Consider the following 26,730-nt stretch of genomic DNA (forward strand, 5'->3'; position numbering starts at 1 on the left):
TTATTATTTATGACTGTGAACCCGTATTTGAAATAACTGTCATCGTAATGTCTATTTTTTTTTTTTTTGTTTGTTTCACCACCACCGCTATTGACACTCGTACCAGATGATGAAGGCTGCGATCTTTTGAGAAACTTATCCATTTTACAAACGCGCCGAGCAAGTGAAAAACAAAAGAATGACGTCCGTACTCATCGGTGACTACGCTTAACTGGGTGAGATGAGAGTTGAAACAAAAGAACATTGCGGGCGGCGGCGGGTGGCGCGCGCGGGTCGCTTCCTGTCGCCGCAACGACAATGCGGCGTGGCAACGTGGCCGTCGCCGACGCAGTTTGGCCCGCGCGAGTTGGCGTCCAAGTTAAGTCGCACGTAGCCTTACCAACTTACCTCGTACTTACTTTCAAAACTCTCGCGGCTTCCTGCAGAGTGTAGATCCGAATAATAGATGATTGTACTAAAATATAAAATACCATTAACGTAGTCTTTTAATTAAATAATTTCTTTGTCCTTCTGTGACACAAGGGGGTCGCCGGAATTTTTCAACTTGTAAAGGGGTCGCGAAATCAAAAAGATTGAAAAACACTGGTCTAAAGTATGCGCCATGCCTTAACGAAGAAATACTTAGTTGGTTGTGATGACCGATGACCGGTGCGACTCTCCTTCTTGTAAGAACTGGCGGCACGGTCGACGCCGCCTCTGAGCCGCGCGAGGCCGCTGTCGCAACCGCGGATGAAAGGCGCGTGTTCGGGGCCGGGCGGGGCGAGTCGTCGACCCCGGGAGGCGGGTCTGCATCCAGGATGCGAGTGTCCTCGGCCCTTCTCTCCTCTCCTCAAGTGTCTTGGAAACCCAGAGGAAAACACTATCCGTAGGTGAACGTTCGTTCAGAATCTCAAATCTCGGAAAGTTCTTCACCGAATGCTTTGAAATTTTTTTACAACGTTGCATACGAATGCGCGCGTGTTTTTATATTACCTATGTCACAACTGTGACGTGTGAGAGATATATAAAAAAATATGGACGGGTAAAAATGTATATAAATGAATGTTTGTCTGTTCGTCTTGTGTTTTGTAAAGATATGGATAGGAAGATATAGACAGAGATAGAGATATGTAGAGCGGTAGAGCTAGGGATATATAGAGAGAAAGATAGGGAGATGGATTGAGATGAAGATAAAAACATAGATATAGAGATGTGGAGAGATTTATGTGTGTGTAGAGAGAGAGAGAGAGAGAGAGAGAAATAGTGATATTTCTAAAGGGACGTACATAGAGAGATAAAACAGCTTTTTTTTAGATGTGTACTTCAAACAAAATTACAAAAAAAATTGTGTGCTTTCTCTTTTCTTTATTTTCCATTTAAGCAGACCGAACCACAGTAACGCTTGGACAAGTACAGGTAGTAACAAATAAAATTGCAGTAATTTTTCAAACCACGCAGTATCTTAATGTCTTAACATATTTTATTTTAATCCTTTATTAATTTGCCGTTATTAATCCGCATCCGATTTTCTCGAGCTTTAATAAAGTTTAAGGGATACAAACAAACTTATTGTGTACTAATTTGAAGCAGAATTAAATATCTTTAGATTAAGCACAATCCATAGTGTATAATTTCAAAGTTTTGTCAAACCCATTTGTTCGTTAACTATATCAAACTGGCAATGTTGGTTTCGTAGTGTTGAACAAAATTATAACAGTTCAGACAATGCATCGGGTAGATTTGATTTTATAATCAAATTTTAATAATGCGTGAGTTTGTCGAAATGTGTTGCGATGGTAATTATTTTCGTGTATCTGTTATTTTGTCTGATAAACCGATGAGACATGGAAAAAAAAATGTAATATGGGACAGGGAAGTTAAAAAAAAAAAAAAAAAACTGGGGGAATCAGCTGAAGTAAGAGTTAGGAAGCCTGGCAATGGCAATGCTATGCTCAAATAAAGGCCCGTCTACAATTGCAATGTCCTATATTTTCTCCAACGGACACTGATCGCTGTTTGGCTCACGTGACTCTGTCTTCATGGGTTGGTGTGGGCATTGAATATATATAACTTATAGAAGTCGCGAGGGGATAGGATTTATTATTCCAATTTTCGGATCCAAAACTGAGGTAGTTGTTAGCTCCGCCGCTAGACAGCTCTTCTTTCCACAAGAGGGTACTCGTAGTTACCAGCTTCCACGCCAGAGCGCTGTAGCGTCGCTTTTTTCAAGGTCGTGCGCGTAATTCTCTGTTTCACTCTATCGAGAGGCGGTGCCTTTTGTTGAAATCCGAGCGCTTAGATATCGGCGGGCGCAACTGAATTGGAGGAGTACGGCCACCGAAAAAAAAAAAAAAAAAAAAAGTGCGGTTAAAAGATGCCAACATCAAAAATTAAGTTTTAATAATAAGAAAACTACAGAAATTTCTTAAAGCGTATCAGATTGGAATGTACAGTATAGTGTACATTCCCACTGACATTCGTAGTTCAGAATTTATAAAATGTTGTGTTAACGGAGTGGCGCATTGAGTAAAATGGCAAAACATATTTTGGAATAATTCTTGACAACGTTGTATGATTTTGGTAGCTATGAAACAACTATGGCTGCGATGACTGTTCAAACGCGTGCACGTGTTGTTATTAGTAACAGAAACTAATGGTATGATGTCATACTTTGTGGCTATGCAGTTTATAATTTTTTTAACATAAGATGAAGCATTTTTACATAATGTTTTGGTTGTTTCGTTATTCAAAATAAATAATCTTAAACGTTATATGGTGAATATTCCCAGTAGCGAATGACCACAAAAAAAATCAATTTTGCCAACATAGATCTGAAAAGTTAACGATTTACTATGTTAAGTTGCTTATAAATAAAGCACATTTCCCGGATCTCCAAAGAAAATAAGAGTGTTTGTTATAGCATTGAGTTCCCACTCTTTATATTCCTTGCTTTGAGGTTAGATACACAAGTTAAGCCCGGGCTACATTCGCAATAGCAAGCAAACAGCACAGACGCACAGAAGTTCAACATACACTATTAGATATGAGCTGCCACATTGGCAAATAGCACGCGCACAGAAAAATAGCACAGGATCGGCGCACAGAAAGTTCATTAACTTTTAACTTTTAGGTTATTTTCTGTGCGCGACCATGGTGGTAGCCAATCAGCAAACAGTTTAAGTACTACTCGAGTGGGCTTATAAAAGAACAATTGTCACGAAAGTATTGGTGCTCTTGACTTGAGTAGTTTGTTATTGTTTTCAAACACGCGATAACATAAAAATGGAAGGCACATTTGATAGCTTTTTGATAGCTGTAATAGAAAGTAAAAATATTTTGTATGACAGGGGATCCGCAGGATACAAAAATGAAGAAGCTAAATTAAATGCTTGGAAGTCTGTGTTGAATGTGTTAAAGAAGCCGGATTTGAAATAAACAGTGATATATATTTTTGAATGCTCATTGTGTTTTGTACGTAAACTTTGAAATATTTAAAATATTTCTGGGTTTAACGAAAACCGTACCACAATAACAACACACGAATCTAAACAAACGTCACGTATGCCAACTTCAGTGACCAAAATTGTGAACGGGAGTTTTACATTTAAAAAACTTTTTTGGATGCTTCCGGTATTATTTTGTGTTGTGTTGTGCGTGAATGTAGCATCAAGCTCTGTGCTATCTCTGTGCGTGTGTGCTATCTGTGTGCTGTTTGCGTGCTATTGCGAATGTATCCCGGCCTTTATGCTCGTAAAAACGATGCGCAAGTATTTTGAATACAAATATATTTTCTTTTAATAACCGAAAGGTAAATATTATTTCCATGAAATATAATACAATTCTTTAAACACAGACAACATATAAGAGCTATTTTTTGTTTATTATTCCATCTGGCGTGATAAATATTATATTTTAAAAACTGTTTGTGGATTTTTAATATAAAATAAATATTTGTTTATGACATCAATTTAAGTTGTTCAAAAAATTCACTTTGGTATGAATTAAACCAAATTCATGTTATCCAGGGCACAAAATTAGAAACTACCAAAAAAGATTATTTACATTGCTGTTTTGTGTAAATCTGTGCACGGACTTAGTAAGTGACATATTTATAATTCCTCATTTTAGCAACCCATTTTAACACAAGAGAAAAATGATTTTATATTAAAAAATTATTATTTTAAACCATTAATTAGCAGGAAACATGTATGAATAATCTATTTAAATTTGCATTTGAACAGTGAATATTATTTTACAATAATAAATATTTTTATCATCGTATATTACTGATGAAAAGTTTGTATTTCCATCTAATCAGAAGTATTATGACACAGTTAATTAAATTGCTTTACAAGTTTTTATTCACATGAAAATCATTAAAAATTGGTTGGAAAGTTATATAAATATACAAAAACAAATCATTATACATACAATTTTATTATCTTAGTGGATTTAAATTAATGGTGTCGCAGTGACTACTGCGAAGAAAAAAGTCTTGCGAAAGGTTTCCTCGTAATTGAAATTCGTCAAAAAAAACTATCTCTCATTTTTGGTGACATTTCTGACAAGTGGTACAATGAAATTTGAGACTGGCAAATGAATGTTGTGAAGCAATAAACAAAATATCACATTCGTGAACTACAAATGCATAATTGTTTTTATTTTATAATAAAAGTGTATCTAATAACCCGTGGCTTTGCTCACGTAATTTCCGGGTATTGCTGATATTCTACCATTTTAAGAAAATATGTATTAAATTTCAAATATTTTTGAAGAATTATACACAAAGAACTGTCAAGTATAGAACATATTTAATAAATAAAAATATTTTTACGACTTATTTTTAATTGGTTTAGCGTAAGTCTATTTTAACTTTTATTTAAAATTAAGTACCTACCTTATTTTCTATCTCCCGGTTTAGTGACTTTGAGAATATATTTTTCCTTGATGAAATCTTAACTCTTTTCCATCTGACGAAGAAGCCAATTAAAAAATAAACTAAGACTCGCGCACTTATTGTATGTTAAGAATGCCATCGTTTTAAATTACTGTAATTTTTTTAGTTATAGTCATGCTTAGTATAATAACATAATATGCCTTATTACGCATACATTTCAGTATTCATGAAACCAGTGCATTTTTATTTGAAATGTAGAGCAGTTACCAAATTTCTTATCTCGCATATTGATCTTTTGGTATGGCTAGTATTACTTAAACTAAATTTTTGAATTTTCACTGATGCACTGTTTTCCCTTTTTTATGTGATTTAGAAAATATAGCAATATACGTAAACCAATTAAACCAAAATCATCCTGAATTTTTATTACAGAAAAAAGTTAATTACAAAAATTTTTAATGTGCGTATTTTAATATTGAATTTATATATATCTTGCCAATACTGATTTAGTGGGTTATATAATTTTTTTTTTATTTTTAAAAATAATATCTACCCCTTTTACTACTTAATAGATAACGTTGAATAAGAGAAGGTTGTTTAAGGTATGTTGATTTTCCTTGCCAATATCTAAAAGTAAATTTGCACAAACGCGAAATATAGTTTAAATAAGTATTTTACTTTTAAAATAAAACCATATTTTGAACGTAACACTGACTATTGGCCCAATACAAAGTTTTAATAGCTAATTTTCACTTCACTCGGGTACAGAATCCCATCATTCAGTGATTTCCGTGGCTAGCTTCTTTTGGGATTTCATCATTCTCAAACGACGGTAAGGGAAGCTCCTCTTCAAGGTCGCCTAACGATGTTGATAAGACCTGCCGGGTAATTTGAATCGTTGGTCTGGGATTTTCGAGGGGGGGGGGGGGGGTGAAGGATGATGTCACGACTGGGCTGGTTAACCTAGTTCTGCCAAATACCGCCAGGGGCGTATACAGCCGATACCCAGCGATGAAAGCGATCGCAGCGGCGGAGCTTGGAACTACAACAATTCTTCTAAGAAACCGGACAGAAAATTTAACCTGGGCTCGCGACTTCTATACATTATATATATTCAATGGTGTGGGCGATGGTCCGAATACATTGGTCAACTTGAACTTTTTTGATCTAATCTGTGTCCTTTGGTTACATGGAAGAAAAACACTCGTTATATTTGCTGTTTCCTGCTCCCGTTTCAAGAAGGCAAACAAAGAATAACGAACGATGATTTAGGAACAGGAATCCAAGAATGACCAAGACGAAACATTGATTAGTGCTGTCCGTTTTGCGACCGGCGCTTTTCAAAATCCTTGCGGTTGGAATTAATTTACTATCGTTAACTTTTTGCCTTACAAATTAACTAAATATTATTAAACGGTTACAACTTTCACAAGTTTAATTGATATTCAAAACTTAAGCTTCATACCCATTTACAATGCATGAAAACAACAAACAAAAACAATCGAAAACCACCTATTTTACTTCTCCATATTTACTGCACTATAGTGCCTACTTTATAAATCAGTGGAATCGGACATCGCAATTGTAGACAGGGCAGTTTTCCATGTGACAATGTGACGTCTTTCACATTCTGATGACACAGACCGCCCGCAGGTTCGACTGTTGTAGACGGTCCTTTAATTATATTGATTTTCCAGTACTATGCATGGGTTATATATACAAATGTATAATATATAACCCATGCATCGTACTGGAAAACACGCATGTTCTAGTTTTTCTCGTATCTGTCTTAAGAATATATTCCTTGTCGAACCACTGGGTGTCTTGTCTCATACATGCAGAGAATCCACACACGATTAGCAAGTATTTTTGTCAGAACCCTGGTGTCAAGAAGACGTTTCGTCGAAAAGACTCGATTAAATGAATTCTGGACAGCTTTGCTTACGTGCATGGTAAATCGGAAGAACTCGTGAACAAATTTACTTGTTTTTTTTTTTTTTCTCTCCTGTGGCAACGCAAGTGTTGCGTTATTTGCTTAGTTTGTTAACCACCCAAGACATACAAGTTCAATACCCATTTATAAACTACGCAAAAGCGCAACGTAAGTATCGGCCAACTTTCAACTTATTGCGTTTCACCTTGGATTTCCGCCTCCAATATTTGAAGTGAAGTTTTTCGAAAACTTTTGATGACGCACACGTGTGCATAAAAAGTAACGAAATTGTTTTTTTATACGCATCACATTTTCATTTGTTAAATTTTCGTGCAGTGAAAAGAAATAACACTTGAAACCAAATTATGGGCAGTTTAATAAGTTTTCATGAAAAACACAAATCTTCAAAATAACCCTGAGGAAAAAAATTATTTTCTGCTGTTATAAAATTTCAAGCTGTAGGGTTGGTAACGTCGTTAGAGTTGCGTGCCATATAATATACCGTGATTTTCTTGCCCTGTTCAAGTGTAGCGCCATTGCGTTTCTTGTAGCAAGAACGATCTCTCGTCTATGCTGCTGTGTGCAAGGATCGGCCATAGCCGATACCGAATTGCAATTTTTGTTTTATTTTCCTAATCTAACTAAAACTAAATGAATTCTTTTCGGAGGGATCTGTGCGCCACAGGCCGAAGTATATGCGCCAAATCATGCTGGGTTTCAGCCATGCAGAAATGGTAGCATGCATCAGGTGTTTTGTTCGAGGATTGGCAGTTATGGCAGCAATATTGACGCTATGACTATCTCCCCTGTCTTGGATCTAGACTATAAGTAGTCAGTTTGGGCCCTGGTAAAACCTGCATAGGCACAAGGAAAACCCTGGGTTCATTCATGCGGAGTTAAATTATTGCAAGCATTGAGCAGGGAGGTTCAATACAGGTAAAGAAGAGTTGGTCGGGGAAGAAATTTTCAACCATGTTGTACCTTTCCGCCCGCATTGTTTTTTTTTTGTGCGCGATACCATGTTGCCCGAACTGACTAAAAGGAAAATCAAAATATTTTACGTTAAAATACTTTACACGGAACAAATGCTCCCGGGGACAATGTTCTTTATCGCGTTTTCAGTTTATATCAAAGCTTTATAATGTGTATCTTCAAAATCAAAAATATGTTGGTGATTGTACGGTTTCAAATCTCAAATACATGCTATTGCTTATTTTATTTTGATTTTTGTTTACGTTAAAATAAAATATGTTACACAGAACAATGTCCCTGAAAATTGTATACATATTTTCAAAATGAAATATATTTTGGTAACTGTACAACTTTGCTATTTGCATCACAAACACATCCGATTACTTTATTTTATTTTAATAATTTATGTTGAAATACAATTGATACGCAATAAGTAATAATTGATGTTAAAAGTATCAAATTTTAATTTGTTGTACATTGAAAGTAATTCTATAATTCTGCTGATGAAAAATGTCATTCTTGAAACCTAAGCCTGTGAATTGTAGTGAATATAATATATTTTATCCCCTCAGAATGGTTTTTTTTCTCTGTTATATTTATCAGTTTATGTATGCTTTCCAAAAAAAACTCTAGTTAATTGAATTATAGATTGTAGAAATATAATATTTTTTTTCTATATTTTTGTGAGAATGTACTGGTGTCCTCAGTGTCTGCTGACAATTATTCTGCACACAGGCAAATAAAGTCGGCTGACACATGGCAGTATACCGGATACTAACTTTTTTAAAGAGGTTTTTTTTTCTAACCGGGCCGCCAATTGATAATCACGGCTCTAGCTGGTAATGAATAATAATATCAAAAGCATCGACAGACACGTGTTGGATGGATGAAACCACATATAAGTTACGAATGCGATAGGGAAACGGAGAATGAGGAATGGGAATGTCGGTAAGTAATGGAAGCGAAGTGATCCGAGGGGAACGGGAGCAGCCAGGAGGCGGAGTACGAGCGCAGAGTCCGGCTGGCCGCTCGCGCTATTCCGGACGCGAGCCGCGGAACTGGGTCATGGGGCCCCACGCGGCCCCTTCGCTCCTGCGAGAAGTGACATGGCCGGGGGGGGGGGGGGTTCTGGCTCCCCCTCCCCTCCACCTCCCCTCCCCCTCCCCTTCCCATGATTTAAAAAAGGGGGGGGGGGAGGTGAATTGTATCCCCTCGGAAAGGGTACTCGTTAAGGAATTTCTGTACGATGACACAGCAGAAAATAAACTCGAAAGGTACCCTTTAATAATTTTTGCTCTTTCCCAGTACAATCAGTCATAACTTAAGAATTGAGAAAGTATTTTTTTTTTTTTACACTTCATTTGAAGTAGTTTTGAATCATGTCGTAAGTAACGATTCGTAGGTTAAGATCATAAACAATATTTAAAAAAAAAATACTTTAAAAAAAATATTGTGGACGGTTGTTTGGGTTAGTAGAGCTACATTAAAAATACTATGAAATCATGATACCTTTCCAGTGCATATTTGCATTAAAACAGAAACATTTTAAGAAATCGGAAAGGGTATACCATTTCCTAGGGGATACAATTCTATCGTCCCGAATTAAAAAAACAAGCAAGCGAAGATGTATTAAATTAAAATTACAGCAACTTGCACACATTACAGCCCCGACATGCCTCGTACACACAGACGCGGCAGGAATTTTTCTTTCTTTCCAAGTAGCATATATTTAACGACGGCATACACACGGTATTAAACAAAAGCCACAGTATGGAATATCAAATCTTTTTTTTTCTCAAACAGAATCATTTTTTAAATTTCTACGAGTAAGCAATGTAGTATGAAAATTTAACTATTCCGGGATATATTAGTGTGACAATCAATTTTCTATTTAAAATTAAACTATACGGGGGTGCAAGAGTTTCATTTCGTTTGCTTCTAAATGGCGTATTTTTTATTATAAAAAATTAATTCGATTATAGGAAAACGGGATGGATGAATCAACTGACGGAAACGACAGATGTTTAAAATCACATATATTGCACGACAGGTTCAATTGTTGTTTTACACCCGATTGATTTTATTAAGCGCGGTAATTAATTATCTCGCAACCGATTGGTCGCACATGGCAGCAATTGTTCACTAGATATACAACATTACAATTTACTTTATACCCGTCATCTGTTGATCCTGCATTTTCATGTAGTAAAATATTGTAAGTACTCTATGTTTATTATTTTTTTTTCATTTTAGAAAATGTCACTAAAACAAAATATAGACATTTTTGTCTGTTCTGTTAAGGTGTTTTTAAAACCCTCGAGTTTACTTTTTATCTAAATCCGTGTGGACGAATTCTTGGTTCGTCAGTTTGTATGCGTTTGCAAACATAGTAACTTTCTTATTTATCGATTGGGCACGTTACTATTAGTAGATGTTGTTGACTTGTATTTTACCCAATGCCTCATATGTAACAGGTGCTAGAGAGAGAATCGTTCTTAGCCGGGAGAAAATTACACAGAGCTATTAGAACTCCCTCATCGAACAGTAGAGGAAACTTGAGAAATATTTACGTCCAACATTTTCTTCTGAAGCTTTGGCGTTAAAATACGAATATTAAGCCTGCTCTGCGTCTATCAGGACATTTAGATATGTACGTGATATATTGTCTAACTTGCACTCATTATAAGTACACAATGTTAGTGATATATATATATATATATATATATATATATATATATATATAGTCTATGTTACTGCTAAAGCTTACCAGAAATGCGTATTTTGATTTTTTTAAATGATAATAATTTACTGTCGTGCATTCAGTAATGTTGGTCTTAAGATCAGTTTTATCAGCAGTGTCGGTCTTGTATTTTTTCCCCCCAGTATTTTTATTATAGAGATTGTATAAATTTTGCGTAGGGACCAACTCTTCGATTAAAGCACAGCCGTGACCATAGAGTAATAAAAAAGACAGACGCTTTATTTCCCTATTGGCGAAAGTTCTTTATTGTAAGGTCTCTTTTGGGCGTGGTGGGTGGTCATGCGTACCAACCTGTCAGGAATAACTGGAGGAAAAAAAACACAATTAATACTTAAGAAAAAAAAGCATTTTTAATAAATAGTACTACCTATATTCTGCTTACTAATGCCAATAACTAATATATCCGTGTTAAATGTTTAATATCTTCCCTTTGTCAAAATAAAATTTGTATCTACTTGTTCAAAAATTTTATTTTTGTAGCCATGCAGGACAACATTTTAGTTTTTTTTTTTTTCATGGAGTTATTTTCTCAGTAGTCTCTCGTTTCGGGGAGTTTGTCGTTTATAACTCGCACCCAACATATTTCCAGTCCATTTTTGCTTTTTTAGAAACGAATGCAGTTAGAATTGTCAAGCTGTCAAGCAACGACAACCACGAAAGAATACACTTCCGTAAGACTACACTTGCGTAAGACTACAAACGTCTGTGCCGCAAAAATAAAATTAAATGTATCAGCATGGCCATCCTTTTCAAATAGTTTTATTTTGTGTCTTCATTAAAGGTGATAATTTGTGTACTGTAGAAATAAATAGCTTTGTAACTATGTATTTGGTATTTAAAGATGCAAAAGAACGATTTTTTTAGGTTATCGAAAACGTTTATTTGGCTTGAGTGCAAAGCACGGTGTTGAATCGTAGGGGTTGGTGCATTGCCTCGAGGTATGTAACACCGCAGGGACTAGCTGCGTGGTGTCAGCCGCTAGGCCGTGGCGACATCGGCATCGAACTAGCCGCTGACGGACTGCCGCGCGCCTATCGATCCCGACACCACTGGGCGACCCACATCTCCCTCAGGGCCGCCCCGCCGCCGTCGTCCTATATACTCTCTAGGTCTGGTCAGCTACACAGATACACACATTTTTATCACTTGATGTAAGTTTTTGGACATACGCCATCGCTAAGAACTTTTTTTTGTTGAAGAAAAACTAAAAAATAATAAATAAATAAAAATATCCAAAAAAATGACAAAAAACAGAAAATTAAGCAAAAAATTGCTGTTGTCAACAAGGACATAAACACCACAAAATATTCCGTAACAGGAATATGGTCAACAAACAAAGAAATAATGTACTAAGAGAACGGAAAAAAAACCCACAAATGATGACGACACAGAAATATTGGACCCAAAAAAATTCAGCACAACGGTTGAAACGAAACAAAAACACGACAAAACGAAAAGACGAAACAAACACATCAGTTTACCAAAACAAAATAGAACGATAAAAAAAAAAACCACAAATAATGACAATACAAAGATAACACATTTTTATCATTTACACACTAAAAAGCTTAGTTCCATTATCTTCCTCCTGGCTCTTCCATCAGATCGATGGTACCAGATCATTATATTGCCATCCTGATCACATATACTTTCAAAGTTTCAAATCGGCACGACAATTGATTCGGCACGTGCTAAAAGAGCGTCAGTCCAAGCAACCCAGTTTTGAGGAAAAACGAGTTAAATCTGTATCTAAAGCAACCCTTTTAGCGTACGTTCAGAATTTCCCTAGCCAATATTAGCAAACCCGCGCGTGTGACTCATTCCCTTTTAGCATACAGTTGAGCTATCCTATAACATGCGACTCACGTTGCCATTTTTTTGTGACGGAGGCCCTTTTAACATGTGCCGATTCAATTAGAAGTAGGTTAAAATCGACTTGCAAGAATTGTTTGCGTAGTTCTTAAGTTACAAATGACGATAATATAAGCGTGTTAATATATTTGAATTATGAGATCTTAATTACTTGGTATAAATGTGTCTAACCTAACCAACCGTTCACTTAAATTTGCCTAAAGCCGGAATTACAATAGTTCGTCGCCTCCGTCCTTCCAATCATCACTTGACGTGCAGCCAATCAAATGTCCCGAAAAAAAATTCCATCCGTCCGTCTGTCAAAAGCTTGGTAACTTTATATTTTTGACGGACGTATGAAATCATAAGCTCCAAATGTCTTAAGGATTTTGCTTGTCAAAATATTTTATTGTAGAAGTTTTAGAAAGTTCTTCTAGTTTTTTACATGCTTAGATAATTTTTTTTAAACTGTGTTTGAACACATTTTAAAGTCCGGGTTTTAAAACAAAACTCGTCCGACTCGCTCATTAATTACGATTGGTAACTCTGAAATTGTTGAAATAAATACCAGTTTGAAAATTATTGATTTTACTGTGTTATAAGTGCATAACTTAAATGATTTTAGAACTAATAAACCTATTGTTCAAGATACATTTTCTCCAAAAATTTACGTATTTTCAACAGTTAGGAGCATGTGTAAGAGAAAATATTATGCCGGGTAAACGGAGTGTTGTGAATCGCTCGGCAGCTGACGAATGCGACGTGCTTTAGTTATTCCTGTCTTATTTCCCAGAAGGTAGTCCCGAATATCCAGTACTTGGGTGCCGTGACTGGGGCGAATGAAAAATTGAATGATGCATTACAACGCTTGCCAGGATATTAGCTAGTTTCTAATAAACCTTGGGAGAGAGAGTTTGTCTTTAGCTCAGAAGGTACCGTACCATACATAAATGTTGACTTTTTATTTGTAGATTTTCCTAGACTAAGAAGTCTTAAGTACTGATTCGTTTTCCTAATGTATGTATTTTTATTTTATTTGTGTCATTGTATTAGTAATATTTGTAAAGAAAATATTGCCAAAAATTTGCCGACATGAATGACTTCTGACAACTTGTCGGAGATGCTCCAAGAAAAAATACATATAGCGAATTCACTAAATGTTTGTTTTATACTTGGCGTAAGTATACGGAAATGTGTATTTTCGTTTTGGCTCTCGTGAATTTGTCAATTTTTTTTTTATAAAAAGTTCAAATTCGGAATAAATGAATTTCTTGAAACTATTGTAGGCAAGAATGCAGCGGTGCTGTTGTCTGACCCAAGTGCGCGACAGGCGGCAAGTGAAGGATGTTGCTCATATAAGGGCACTGCCAACGTGCGCGCATGAATTGGGCAACCCGGCAGTTGGAGCAGTGCAGGCGCGCCGTCGGACCTTGGCCGTGTCGCAGTCGGGTTGGCAACATTGCCGTTTATAGCAGTACGGGCGCCGATGACTGTGGCCTTTGTGCCTTTCTGAACGATCCGTACACGAATTGCTGGTGGGCTTTTTTTTTCCTTTCTCTTATCACTTAACTATTGGCTATCTCATCATAAAATTTTTGTTAAAGCTCAATTTCTCCAAAACTGGGGTGGAATATAAGTAATAATGTACATTTTCCTTACTAATAAAATACGCCTTGTTGGAAGTACGGAAGATGTAAATCTACGCATTTGGAACAATTTTGCTCTTCGCTGTATAATTATGGGTAATATATTACTACGAATATCGATGGCACAAATATATGATTAATTGTGACGCCGTAGCACCAATATTTCGGGGGTAACGCAGAACGGTGTTTTATTTGGGAGCTGATAAACATGTCCGATTTTTGACCGGAGCCCGCAACCGTAGAGCTCGTACTCACGCAAGTGTACCACTAGCAGTAGTAGTAACTAACCGATTGGCAGACCGTCCGTTCGCGCTATGTGGAGGTCGCCACATTAAGTTCGGTCGCGGCGGTGAATTGGCAACCCTGCGGCCCGCGGACGGGTTTTAATTGAAGAGGGGGCGGAGTCGCGAAACGGCCCGCCTCCCGTCTACCCAGCGTGCCCGCTTGCGCCAAACATGGCGGCGCATAGCCGCGCGAAAGTGTTTCCTCCCCCCTCTCCTCCTCTTTAACTACTCCCCCTCTTCCATCTGCATGCCCGTCGACACGCGTCGCCGAGGTCAGGCGCGTTTCCCCACAGGTCCGGTTCGAGTTTTTCGGCGGTGACCGCCTCCAGTGTTGCCACGTAGCGAACATGAGATCCTGGTGTTTTCCGAAACAAAAACCTGGTACGCTAAGGAATACCGATTTAAAGTTTTGCGTTAAGTAAGTACATCACACAGCTCTCTCTCGCATTGTTTCAGCAAGACTGTATTCTTGCAAAATTTACAAATACATACACAGGATGTCCATAAAAGAACGTCCCAGTTTGTGGTATATTGTTATAACATTTAAATTCAAACTATTTAAAATATAAAAATGAAGGTAAACTAACCTTGTTTTTCTTACAAATGTTCAATATGTGCACATTTAGTTATACGGCACACATCCAACCTAAAGTCCAATTCTTCCCACACTTCGGTTAACACGACTGGAGTAATGGAAGCATTGAATGACCTCTTCAATTCTGTGTCTCCACTCTGGCAAATCATTAGGTAGCGCCGGGACGTAAGCACTTTCTTTTATAAAGAGCCAAAGGGGAAAAAAATCGCATGGCATTATGACAGGTGAACGTGGAGGCCTGTGAAAAATAGCTCTGTCGTCTCGACCATACGACCAATCCAACGGCCAGGGACTTCCACAAATAAACTTTAAACGAAACGCACGTTGAACTGAAATTGCAGATTCACTCTTAGGAAATTGTAGAACACAAAACTCTTTACGCTCAGGAGTCTCGCATTTTGCGTAGGTGGCGCTGCAAGCGAGAAATCAAAGCAGTACTGGCATATGCACTAAACGAAAACTGTTTGAGTATGTAACTCTTTGTGACCTTGGACGAAAACTCTACAACGCACACAGTTGATAAAATTAAAATTTATAACGGGGACTTTCGCCATTGCACTATTTGCCAAGAATAAAAATTTAAAAAAAAATTATCAAAATAATTTTCAGGAAAACAAGACTGAATCAGCTGATGTCGAACAAACGGAACCAATGATGAAGCTAAACAAGTATTATTGACAACACGACGACGACATATTCAACTCTAAATATCAGACAGCACAAGAATTATGTTAAAGGAACTTAGTCATGAAAAATAATACAACACAGACGAACACAGTGGACAACGTCGAGACAGATAAATGCAGGCAGACAACAAACCTGAACTACGCATCAAACATGTAAACCAACGCTGAAGATAAACAAGTATGTACTATGAACAGACTGTGTATGTGTGGGTGTATGTGTGTATAGAATTGTGTAAATACTCATTTTTAAGCGCACTTGCTATAATACACTATGGTCACCTTTGTCTAGTGCTGCTGGAGCTCATTTGCTGCTAGTGTAAACAGAACGGGAGAGAATACAAGATAAACAAAAAATACACTGTGCTGAGTCGGATGTACTCTAGATAACTTGTTATATTTGATTCAGTTAACTATATTTTTGTGAAGGATTTTTTTTTTTTGTTTTTCGTGCACCATGATACAATTGTGGTACTTGGTACAAATTGTGGTAGTGTGTACTGGATGTGTGACGTACATCTGGCAACACTGTTCGACTATAGCGGCGTTGTCACCGATGAGTAACACTCCGTCTGCTGAGTTGTACTCCCCCCCTCCCCCAATCTTTTTTTTATTTCTCCCTTCTCCAACCGTGTTTCATATCTGGACTCCGTACCCCCTCCGGCAATGTTGATTCCACGACAGATTCTTCATTCATCGCCCCGAACTGACTCACCCGTCCATTCATTGTCACGCCGCCTTACGCCTTGCACCTCCCCTCTTCTTTCTCTTGCAGTCAGTTTTCCTTCCCGCCTGAGTTACGTCACGTCTCCGTATACAGCTTGATTTCGTGTGGCGTCCGGCAACTGTCAATGTTACAACAATGTTTCATATTGCAACGCTTTCTTGGGTTCGATTATGCCGATCCGGGTTTGATTTATTGCGGCTCACACAATTATTTTTTTTTATGTTGGAACCCTTGTGACGTTTCAATAGCCGATTTTTTTCTTCCAATTGAGAAATAATTATTTTTTCACAATCTGTCCACCTACGTTATGCCATATGGCGTGATCTTTGATATTCAATTTTTTTTTTCCTTTGAAGTAATGTTTGAAATTATATAAAAATATCCCATGTAAAATGCTTGTTTTGCTTCTGTAAGTGCAGCATTTTTTGTTTTTGCAAACTCTAGCTTTTCCAAACGAACAGCAAAAAATTGTGCTTTTGGATTATTGAAGGAAGCATATTATAGTTGAATCTAACCAACCAGACACCTTGCTAGGTTTGCACCGTAGTGGAAGCGCCCCCTAGTGTTAATTGGTTACAGAAACGTTCTTGTATAATCACAATGTACTGTCGGTTCCCGAAGTTTTCCGCGTATTCCCAGAAAAAAAAAATACTGTTCTCATCTTCAATATCGTGTACTGCAACATTTTGTGGTTTGTTTTTATGCATGCAGTATGCAGAGACAACTGGTAAAACATAGAATGGCAGATTTATGACTCAGTGTTATCTTTCAACCATCGCACTGAACACCCGACTCTTAGTATTTTGTGGCCGGCTACATCATTCTCCAGAAATTTAATTTTGAAGTTTTTTTTTATTTTTTATTTTTAAGTGTTAATGCGGTGAAGTCACGAAGATGGCTGGAATGTTGTAGCGGACGGCCGGGTGGCCTTGGTTTGCATATATTTTCTTAGTGTTCCCTTTGCTGCTTTTTTTTTTTGCTTTTAAAAACGATGGCTGTGGACTCAAGTGTACGTTCGTGCTCTCCTCAACGCTCTACTACTCGCACAGTTGTTTGAATACACTCCATTATCTCTGTCGTCCCGCGTCACTGTTCGTAACTATTTTTTTTCTGTTGGGATTTATTTGCCGGCGCAGGAAGCGTTGCAAGCACGGTGGCTGGCTCGCACGACGTTGCTTTGCGACCACACCAGTCTACTGTATATACATGTAATAGCAATGTGCCGGTATGTTATTTCATTCCTGTAACGTAACTAAAGTTCTGGACAAAAGGGACGAGGGAAAACTGATTCGGTGGGTAGGAATGGGGGATGGGTGATAGAGAATGTAGGGTTCGTGAATGTCAAAATCCTCACCGTTTTAAATTTCTGAAAGGCTGGGTAAAAAGGTTTTTCTTCTCAGTTAGGACCAACTGTATCCGACTCGCGGCATTTTTTTACACGCCCTGCATAAATCTGACGTGTATTATTAGCCGCCTTTGTTTGCGTATGTATATTGAGCTACGAAACAAAGCCACGATGTTCTCACAGAAATATTGAGAAAAGTTATTTTAAGTTTGTAATATGTTTCACGTTAATTCTTCTTAGATTGTTTTATTTTTATTTGTTGTTTCTTAATACTATTTTTTAGGGGGAAAAAATTTGTATCACCATCGCTTGCCAAGCCAACGTATTGATTGGTTAGTATACAGATTAATACGACCCAAAGAAAACAGCTGTATAAATAAACGTATGCGCGTGAGGCTGGCTCTCAGATTACATTCGGAAAATGAAATGTTGGCCGCTGAAAAGCGTGACGATGGCCGGTTTGTTTGGGGAGAAAGCGGCGGGGGCGGGCTATATTGGACGGCCCGGAAGCGGCGGGACCCTCGGCGATGGTTCGGGGCGCGCCAGTCACCGCCGCCGGCCTCCGGGAAGCCCCGAAGGCCCCTCGCGCCGTTTGTCTGCCGCGCGAGCGTGTGTTTGGGTGCCGGCCCGGCCCGGCCTTCAAGGTCGCCGTGGGCGGTGTGTCGCGTCCCGAAAATACTTGCCAGCGTTCAAACTTACTGTCAGGGAATTTTGATTTCTGATTTTGAGTGGTGGTGGGTGGGTGTGTGTTGAGTAATTGCCATTTCAAGCCTGGGAAATATTAGTAAAACTGTTTATAGACAAATTGCAAGCTCTAATCGCTAACCCTTAAAACTATGACTCGCATGTTGTAATTTATATCAAGTCTTGTTATAACGCTAGTGCGTCAAGTATTTTTTTTTTTTGAGCAGTGTGTTTTTTTTAAATACGTAAGGCTGAAATTCCAATTGTGGTTGTAATAAACATCACTCAGTGCACAGATTTAAATAATATTGTTACCATGTATACAAGTGTGGGGGGGGGGGGGGGTGCTCTTTCATCCAAATTAATTTACATTTTTACCCGTGATAAATTAAGATGCTGTATGAGATCAACACACAGCACGTGAAAGCTCACTTCATGCTGAATTTTTAATCGTAATTAACTATTGAAATTTCGGTGTGATTTAAACATCCCACAAATAGTTGTAATTGTATTGATGTTTAGAACCTCTTATTTTCATAAATAAGTTTTATTTTCTCCTGTAGGTTTGAACTATCCGGAGTCCCCGTCGACAGTCGAAATGACCGTATCTAGACGAGAAGATGGTGTCGGAAAACCCTTGCAGACGCACTCGTGCGAGGCGCGGAAGAGGAAGCGGGAGGAAGGCGCGTGGCCGGCCGTAGTTCCGGCCCGTGATAACAGAGCGCGCCAGCCGCGAGAGGCGCGTGCACCGTTACCGCGGCCACGCAGGGCGCATAACGGCTATATTTAGCGCGCGTGCCGCGTCGGGCCGGTGATGTCACGAGCCACTTCCCGGTAGAGCGCGCGGCTGACTCAGTGCCCGTGACGTTGCGGGCCGCGTGACGTCACGGACAAGGTCCCGGGGCGAGAGTGGAGGGGGGCGGCGGAGGGATGAGGACAAGAGCTGCGGCCGCGGTACACCCCTCCGCGCGGCCCCCCTCCATGCGGGGACTCGGTGCATTCTTGCGAGGTGAGTCGCGCGGCGGCTTCCCGGTAAGCTGGCGAGCGCGGGATTGTTGAATGGCCGCGGCGGCCGCTTGGAGGGGCGCCGGCGACAGCTGTTCCAGTCAGCGCGGGGCGGCCGGCGCGGTGCCATGTGAGTCGGCGACATGGCGTCCAGCGACGAGCAGGCGTCGGAGGCGGCGGCGGCGCCCTGGGAGATGGGGCGCATCCAGTACTGGCACCCGCCAGGTACGTGAGCGCGTGGTCGAACACCCGTGACGTGTCGCGCGTCACGGCAGTGACGTAGCCGCGCTGCACTCTTGCTCCCGCGCATTTCCCCCTTCGTCACGTTCGCTATTGTGCCGATACGCTGTACCACGTTCATGTGCTTTCGTTTGGCATGTACGTTTAGTTGTTAACTGTTTTTAAGAAACTGAACTTCACTCAGATTTATAAAACCGTTCTTGGTTTTGGTAAAAAAAAAAATTACTTTTATGGATGATTTTTGTATTGGAGGCCCGATTTTTATAAGTCAGTTTTACATCGTTGATTATTTACTCACAACTGTGTCATGGTGGAAGGCATGTTGTTTGTTTACTCACTCAGATTTTATTCTTTACGATCATAAAACCGTCCTTGATTTTGGTAAAAAAAAAAAAAAATACTTTTATGAATGATTTTTGTATTGGAGGCCCGATTTTTATAAGTCAGTTTTACATCGTTGATTATTTACTCACAACTGTGTCATGGTGGAAGGCATGTTGTTTGTTTACTCACTCAGATTTTATTCTTTACGATCATAAAAACCGTTCTTGATTTTGGTAATAAAAAAATACTTTTAAATATTATTTGTTTATCGGAGGCACGATTTGTATTAGTGTCAGTTTTACGTCATTGTCCATTGATTATTTACTCACAGCTGTCATGGTGGAAGGCATGTTGTTTGTTTACATACAACAGCCGTGTTGTCTGTAACATGCGAACCCGCAAACGTCAATTTCAAGTAAGTATGTACTTCTATACAAACATCAGCTGTGAGTAACAACATAACATCGTTCTACCTATTAGGTGACAAAGCAGAAACAGTGAAAAAAAGGACGAAAGGAAAAAAAAGTTTTTATATGCTCAACAAAACTTAAAAAATTACTTTAACCAACTCACAAAAAAGATATTAATAGTTTTCGAATTTCTATATATTATGTCAAAATGAAATCACAACTTGCTTATTTATAACCTCTAAGTAGACCTCTGCGTTTTTTAAAACATCAAAATATTAATACAGTCTCATTTAAATAACTATCATGAACGCGCATAATATTTAATCATTAAAAGTTACTTTATCACATAATAATATAATGTGTAACTCTCAGCTAATCACTCCATAGTCATAATATTATTATACCATGTAAATAATTTAAACATGCTGTTTTAATATAATGAATACGGAAAATATATAAACACAGCTAAATACTAAAATTAGTACTCTTTTCTGAATTACTACTAAAATTTATTCAATTCTGTGAGTACTTAAAAAATATGTACTGTAACCAATGTTGAGGAATTCTCAAAATAACTCATAACATCACCTAAATGACGAACAAATCTCTAGAGAATTGTAAATTCTCTACTAGCTGTGACCACACTAATTACCAACACTGCAAATGTAGCTCAAAATAATTTTAATTACAAATAAATAAAAAAAATAAGTTTGTACTCAAGTCACAAATGATTTGCTTCTTCTATTTCACTAACTAGTGTTCCAAAGAAATGTGACCATCTATTTAACCACTTGTCAGTTTACTGTATATTCATGTAAAACTCTTTGTTTGAATGTATAATTCAAGCATTTGTAACCAAGCACAGGTTGCATTGCAGTGTCATCTAGTCTCGCCGCCCTGGCCTTCGTATTTGATCTCGTACGAAGATAAAAAAAAAAAAAAAAAAAATTACACCATCTGAATCAGGGAAATTCAGAAGAACCAGCCACTAGTAAATGGCCGCCGCATAGCTCTTGTAGCAACACCAGTCATAAAGAACTTAATTGATCAGCAGGACCAGTTTACTTCACAACATTGTCTAGGCAAAACATTCGCGTAAAATGAATTTATGTCGCGCTCGGTAAATCTGCCCAGTATATCTCAATACGAGAGAGAAACATATATATTCAAAAGGCAAAAAAAAAAAAAAAAAAACATTTTTGCTGCATCAGGAAAGCAATATTAAATTGCGTCACGCAATTTAACCAACATCAGCTGAAAGTTCGTGGCAGTAAAAACCAGCTTGAAGCGATGCCTACGTAAGCCAGGCACAGCATCGGGAAAACTCGTAACTTCACCTGCAGTTTGACTGGCGACCACCGACGACATTTCCTCGAATTCCAGCATGATATAAAAACATTTCTTCCAGAGAAATATCGCCGATAACTCATTCGTAGATAGCCAAACTAAGATTCGTAGCCACAAGCAAAACATGGCAGTATTTTACTTCACTGCCAAACTGCTTTGCTACTCTTTAGTTAGCTCGGGCTGCCTATACCAGCAAGCATTTTTAAAAAAAATAATAATATTATCATGCAACTTTATTTGCACCTTCCATGTCTGCTGTTCACCGACGAGTCTCTACGAGAAACACAAACTTTTAGTTCTCTCTCCGGCCGTTCTCTATCGACCCCAACCACCAACCTCCCATCCCGAACTGACGCGAACTATCCCGAACACCCGCGAACTCAGATCTCGCTAACAGAAGCGCGTCACAACAAAGGAGCGGCTCAAGCTAACCACCCGAGCCCGTGGCGAACACAGATAGGGCGCGCGCCCAGAACCAAAACTAGAGGTAAAACTCCACCAGGAGTGTCACATGACGGGTTGGTACTCTTTAATATTACGAACGCTATGTTATAATTTAGTGTATTTCGTCAAACTAAACTTAGCCGTCCAAAATTTAATACGTATTGTGGGCAGGTTAATTTCAACATATATTATTGCATTAAAACCATAAAAAGAAGGAATAACTTCTGTCCCATGTATGAGTACACGCACACTTTTTTCTTCACTGTGCTTAATTTAACAGTTTACAGGCTGTCTGGCATCAGGGAATGGTCAGAGAAAGGTATGTTTGTCAAGAGAATCTCAGTGAAATGTTTAGGTAGATTTATTCAGTATCGCTAACCCATTAGCTGTGCTTGGATTGCTTTGTGTTTCGGTTCAGCCTCTTACTTTGCAATGTTGTTTGGCAACGTGTTTTTGAGCAGAGTTGTAGTTTATGGAATGCAAAGCCGAATTCCATCTGAAATGATGGCCTGCAGTGTGACGTAAGAAACATCTCTTTGTGCATAATTCTCAGCTTTTACCTGGAGAAGTCTAGAAAAACCCGGGAAATTTCTGTTTGTGGGTTTTGTGAATACCCTGGTTTAACATTATATAGCTTTATTTTATTTTCACTGTTCTTCAGCCAATTAACTGACTTGCTAGTGCAATCAATTTTTCAACCTCACCCGCAACAATGATCCCCATTTTAATTTCTCAAGAATCGTTTTTTCAGTTCTCAGCCTTGTGTGTAAATTCTAATATTTTTACGATATTGATTTTCATTCTTATTTTTACATGCTTGATTTTGCAGATCATGTATTTGTGTATTTTTTGCAACTTAGTTGTGCCAGTAGTAGGGTACTTTTTTTTTTCTCCTGTGAAATGAGTTGCTTGGTAAATATGGAATGTGATAAAGCAACGAATAGCGATTTTGTTATGAATCAGAAACAGTTAATATAGACATAACCACCGTTGTTGAACGGATAATTCCTTGGTCGTAACTTTCAAGGCTAAAAACACTAATATTATAAAGTTCGGTAATTCCATTTTCTGAACTCGCTGCCACTGTGGTTTGCGAATTTGGTTGTTCGCAGTGCCACTGGTGGATTTTATTCTCTTGTGTGTTTCAACACAGCACATATTGCATCCCAAGAGTTTCCACGGAGTTTCGTTGCCATGGCGTCATCGCGTGGACTCTTTTGGTGCTGGCCCGGGGGGTGGGGGAGGTGTTAGAGAATTAACTTCTACTCTAGTGTCTATGCTCTTGCCCCGAAGTTTTCCTGCGTATAGATATTGAAGAATTTTGCTTAGTCGCGAATAATTCTAGATAAGACTAAAGTTAACATCCCAAGTGAGAAAAACATTAGGTCATAGTTACTTAAATGCACAGGCGAAAATATGTGCACTAGTTAAATAAACTAGTATTTTTTGGTGTATCTATTAATGATTTATTAGTCATATATGTATATTTTATTAAAGGAAACTAAACTTGGTACATGATTTTCAATTACTTAAAAAGGAACTCTTGATTTGAGGGGGGAGGAGAACATGTCAAATATCATTGTGGTCACATAATTTAATATGTTTTTTTTTTTTTCAAATACTGAAAACCATTAATAGCAGAGGTGTAATTATTTAAGTTTCGCGCTTAACCCAGTGACCTTGAACCACATAAGATAATTTTAATAAGTCGGGTCAGGTGGAAACGAGTTTCGAAACCCATGTCAAACAATCCTTGTTTCGGTTCCTCGCGGTTTCTCGGAACCGTAGGAACATAGCGTGGCTGCTACTCGCTACTTGCCGCGGGCCACGTTTCTCGCGTTGTTCGTGTGGCGTGATGAGATTCGGCTGTTCACGGATCCGAGGTAACGAACATTTCAATAGTGAGAGTCAATTAAGATCAAATAGTGGTAAAATTTGCAGTGTGAGTTTTTTTTAACATCTCTTCTCCTTAATTCTATTTCATTTCTTTTGGGTACTGAAATATGATTTTTTTCAATGCAGCTAATTCTTTTCCACGGTGTAATAACCTTTCGCGCGTACTTGCGTTAAATACAAAATTTACAAAAGCAACCGACCATGCTATTTATCGATCGAGCAGTCATTTATTGTTTAAGTGATGGACCATGGATTCGACGCTACACTCGCCTCGTGGCGAACGAGCGCTACCTCGCAAGTGTCGCGGCGTGGCGAACGAGCGCTACCTCGCAGGTGTCGCTGCGTGGCGAACGAGCGCTACCTCGCAGGTTTCGCGGCGTGGCGAACGAGCGCTACCTCGCAGGTGTCGCCGCGTGGCGAACGAGCGCTACCTCGAAGGTGTCGCGGCGTGGCGAACGAGCGCTACCTCGAAGGTGTCGCGGCGTGGCGAACGAGCGCTACCTCGAAGGTGTCGCGGCGTGGCGAACGAGCGCTACCTCGCAAGTGTCGCGGCGTGGCGAACGAGCGCTACCTCTCGCAGGTGTCGCGGCGTGGCGAACGAGCGCTACCTCTCGCAGGTGTCGCGGCGTGGCGAACGAGCGCTACCTCGCAGGTGTCGCGGCGTGGCGAACGAGCGCTACCTCTCGCAAGTGTCGCGGCGTGGCGAACGAGCGCTACCTCTCGCAGGTGTCGCGGCGTGGCGAACGAGCGCTACCTCTCGCAGGTGTCGCGGCGTGGCGAACGAGCGCTACCTCGCAGGTGTCGCGGCGTGGCGAACGAGCGCTACCTCTCGCAGGTGTCGCGGCGTGGCGAACGAGCGCTACCTCTCGCAGGTGTCGCGGCGTGGCGAACGAGCGCTACCTCTCGCAGGTGTCGCGGCGTGGCGAACGAGCGCTACCTCGCAGGTGTCGCCGCGTGGCGAACGAGCGCTACCTCGCAGGTGTCGCGGCGTGGCGAACGAGCGCTACCTCGCAGGTGTCGCGGCGTGGCGAACGAGCGCTACCTCGCAGGTGTCGCGGCGTGGCGAACGAGCGCTACCTCTCGCAGGTGTCGCGGCGTGGCGAACGAGCGCTACCTCGCAGGTGTCGCCGCGTGGCGAACGAGCGCTACCTCTCGCAGGTGTCGCGGCGTGGCGAACGAGCGCTACCTCGCAGGTGTCGCGGCGTGGCGAACGAGCGCTACCTCGCAGGTGTCGCGGCGTGGCGAACGAGCGCTACCTCGCAGGTGTCGCGGCGTGGCGAACGAGCGCTACCTCTCGCAGGTGTCGCGGCGTGGCGAACGAGCGCTACCTCTCGCAGGTGTCGCGGCGTGGCGAACGAGCGCTACCTCTCGCAGGTGTCGCGGCGTGGCGAACGAGCGCTACCTCGCAGGTGTCGCGGCGTGGCGAACGAGCGCTACCTCGCAGGTGTCGCGGCGTGGCGAACGAGCGCTACCTCTCGCAGGTGTCGCGGCGTATCGAACGAGCGCTACCTCTCGCAGGTGTCGCGGCGTGGCGAACGAGCGCTACCTCTCGCAGGTGTCGCGGCGTGGCGAACGAGCGCTACCTCTCGCAGGTGTCGCGGCGTGGCGAACGAGCGCTACCTCTCGCAGGTGTCGCGGCGTGGCGAACGAGCGCTACCTCTCGCAGGTGTCGCGGCGTATCGAACGAGCGCTACCTCTCGCAGGTGTCGCGGCGTGGCGAACGAGCGCTACCTCTCGCAGGTGTCGCGGCGTGGCGAACGAGCGCTACCTCTCGCAGGTGTCGCGGCGTATCGAACGAGCGCTACCTCTCGCAGGTGTCGCGGCGTGGCGAACGAGCGCTACCTCTCGCAGGTGTCGCGGCGTATCGAACGAGCGCTACCTCTCGCAGGTGTCGCGGCGTGGCGAACGAGCGCTACCTCTCGCAGGTGTCGCGGCGTATCGAACGAGCGCTACCTCTCGCAGGTGTCGCGGCGTATCGAACGAGCGCTACCTCTCGCAGGTGTCGCGGCGTATCGAACGAGCGCTACCTCTCGCAGGTGTCGCGGCGTGGCGAACGAGCGCTACCTCTCGCAGGTGTCGCGGCGTATCGAACGAGCGCTACCTCTCGCAGGTGTCGCGGCGTATCGAACGAGCGCTACCTCTCGCAGGTGTCGCGGCGTGGCGAACGAGCGCTACCTCTCGCAGGTGTCGCGGCGTGGCGAACGAGCGCTACCTCTCGCAGGTGTCGCGGCGTATCGAACGAGCGCTACCTCTCGCAGGTGTCGCGGCGTGGCGAACGAGCGCTACCTCTCGCAGGTGTCGCGGCGTATCGAACGAGCGCTACCTCTCGCAGGTGTCGCGGCGTGGCGAACGAGCGCTACCTCTCGCAGGTGTCGCGGCGTATCGAACGAGCGCTACCTCTCGCAGGTGTCGCGGCGTATCGAACGAGCGCTACCTCTCGCAGGTGTCGCGGCGTATCGAACGAGCGCTACCTCTCGCAGGTGTCGCGGCGTGGCGAACGAGCGCTACCTCTCGCAGGTGTCGCGGCGTATCGAACGAGCGCTACCTCTCGCAGGTGTCGCGGCGTATCGAACGAGCGCTACCTCTCGCAGGTGTCGCGGCGTGGCGAACGAGCGCTACCTCTCGCAGGTGTCGCGGCGTGGCGAACGAGCGCTACCTCTCGCAGGTGTCGCGGCGTGGCGAACGAGCGCTACCTCTCGCAGGTGTC

General features: G+C 41.1%; 1 protein-coding gene across 6 annotated transcripts in view; it reads left to right on the plus strand.

The window, feature by feature from the left end:
- Positions 1–26,730, plus strand: part of LOC134534986 (transcriptional activator protein Pur-beta) — a 92,541-nt gene that overhangs the window by 19,441 nt on the left and 46,370 nt on the right. The window contains exon 1 of one of the 6 annotated variants that reach the window (XM_063373775.1): positions 19,110–19,587. The exons of 4 other annotated variants lie outside the window; for them this stretch is intronic. In XM_063373775.1, the coding sequence (XP_063229845.1) occupies positions 19,506–19,587 (82 nt within the window). In that variant the 5' untranslated portion in view covers positions 19,110–19,505. Of the gene's footprint in view, positions 1–19,109; positions 19,588–26,730 lie in introns of those variants that run through there. One more of the 6 variants, XM_063373774.1, reaches the window with a different exon arrangement.

Source organism: Bacillus rossius, chromosome 8 (genome assembly GCF_032445375.1).
Source record: "Bacillus rossius redtenbacheri isolate Brsri chromosome 8, Brsri_v3, whole genome shotgun sequence".
Taxonomy (NCBI): Eukaryota; Metazoa; Arthropoda; class Insecta; order Phasmatodea; family Bacillidae; genus Bacillus; species Bacillus rossius.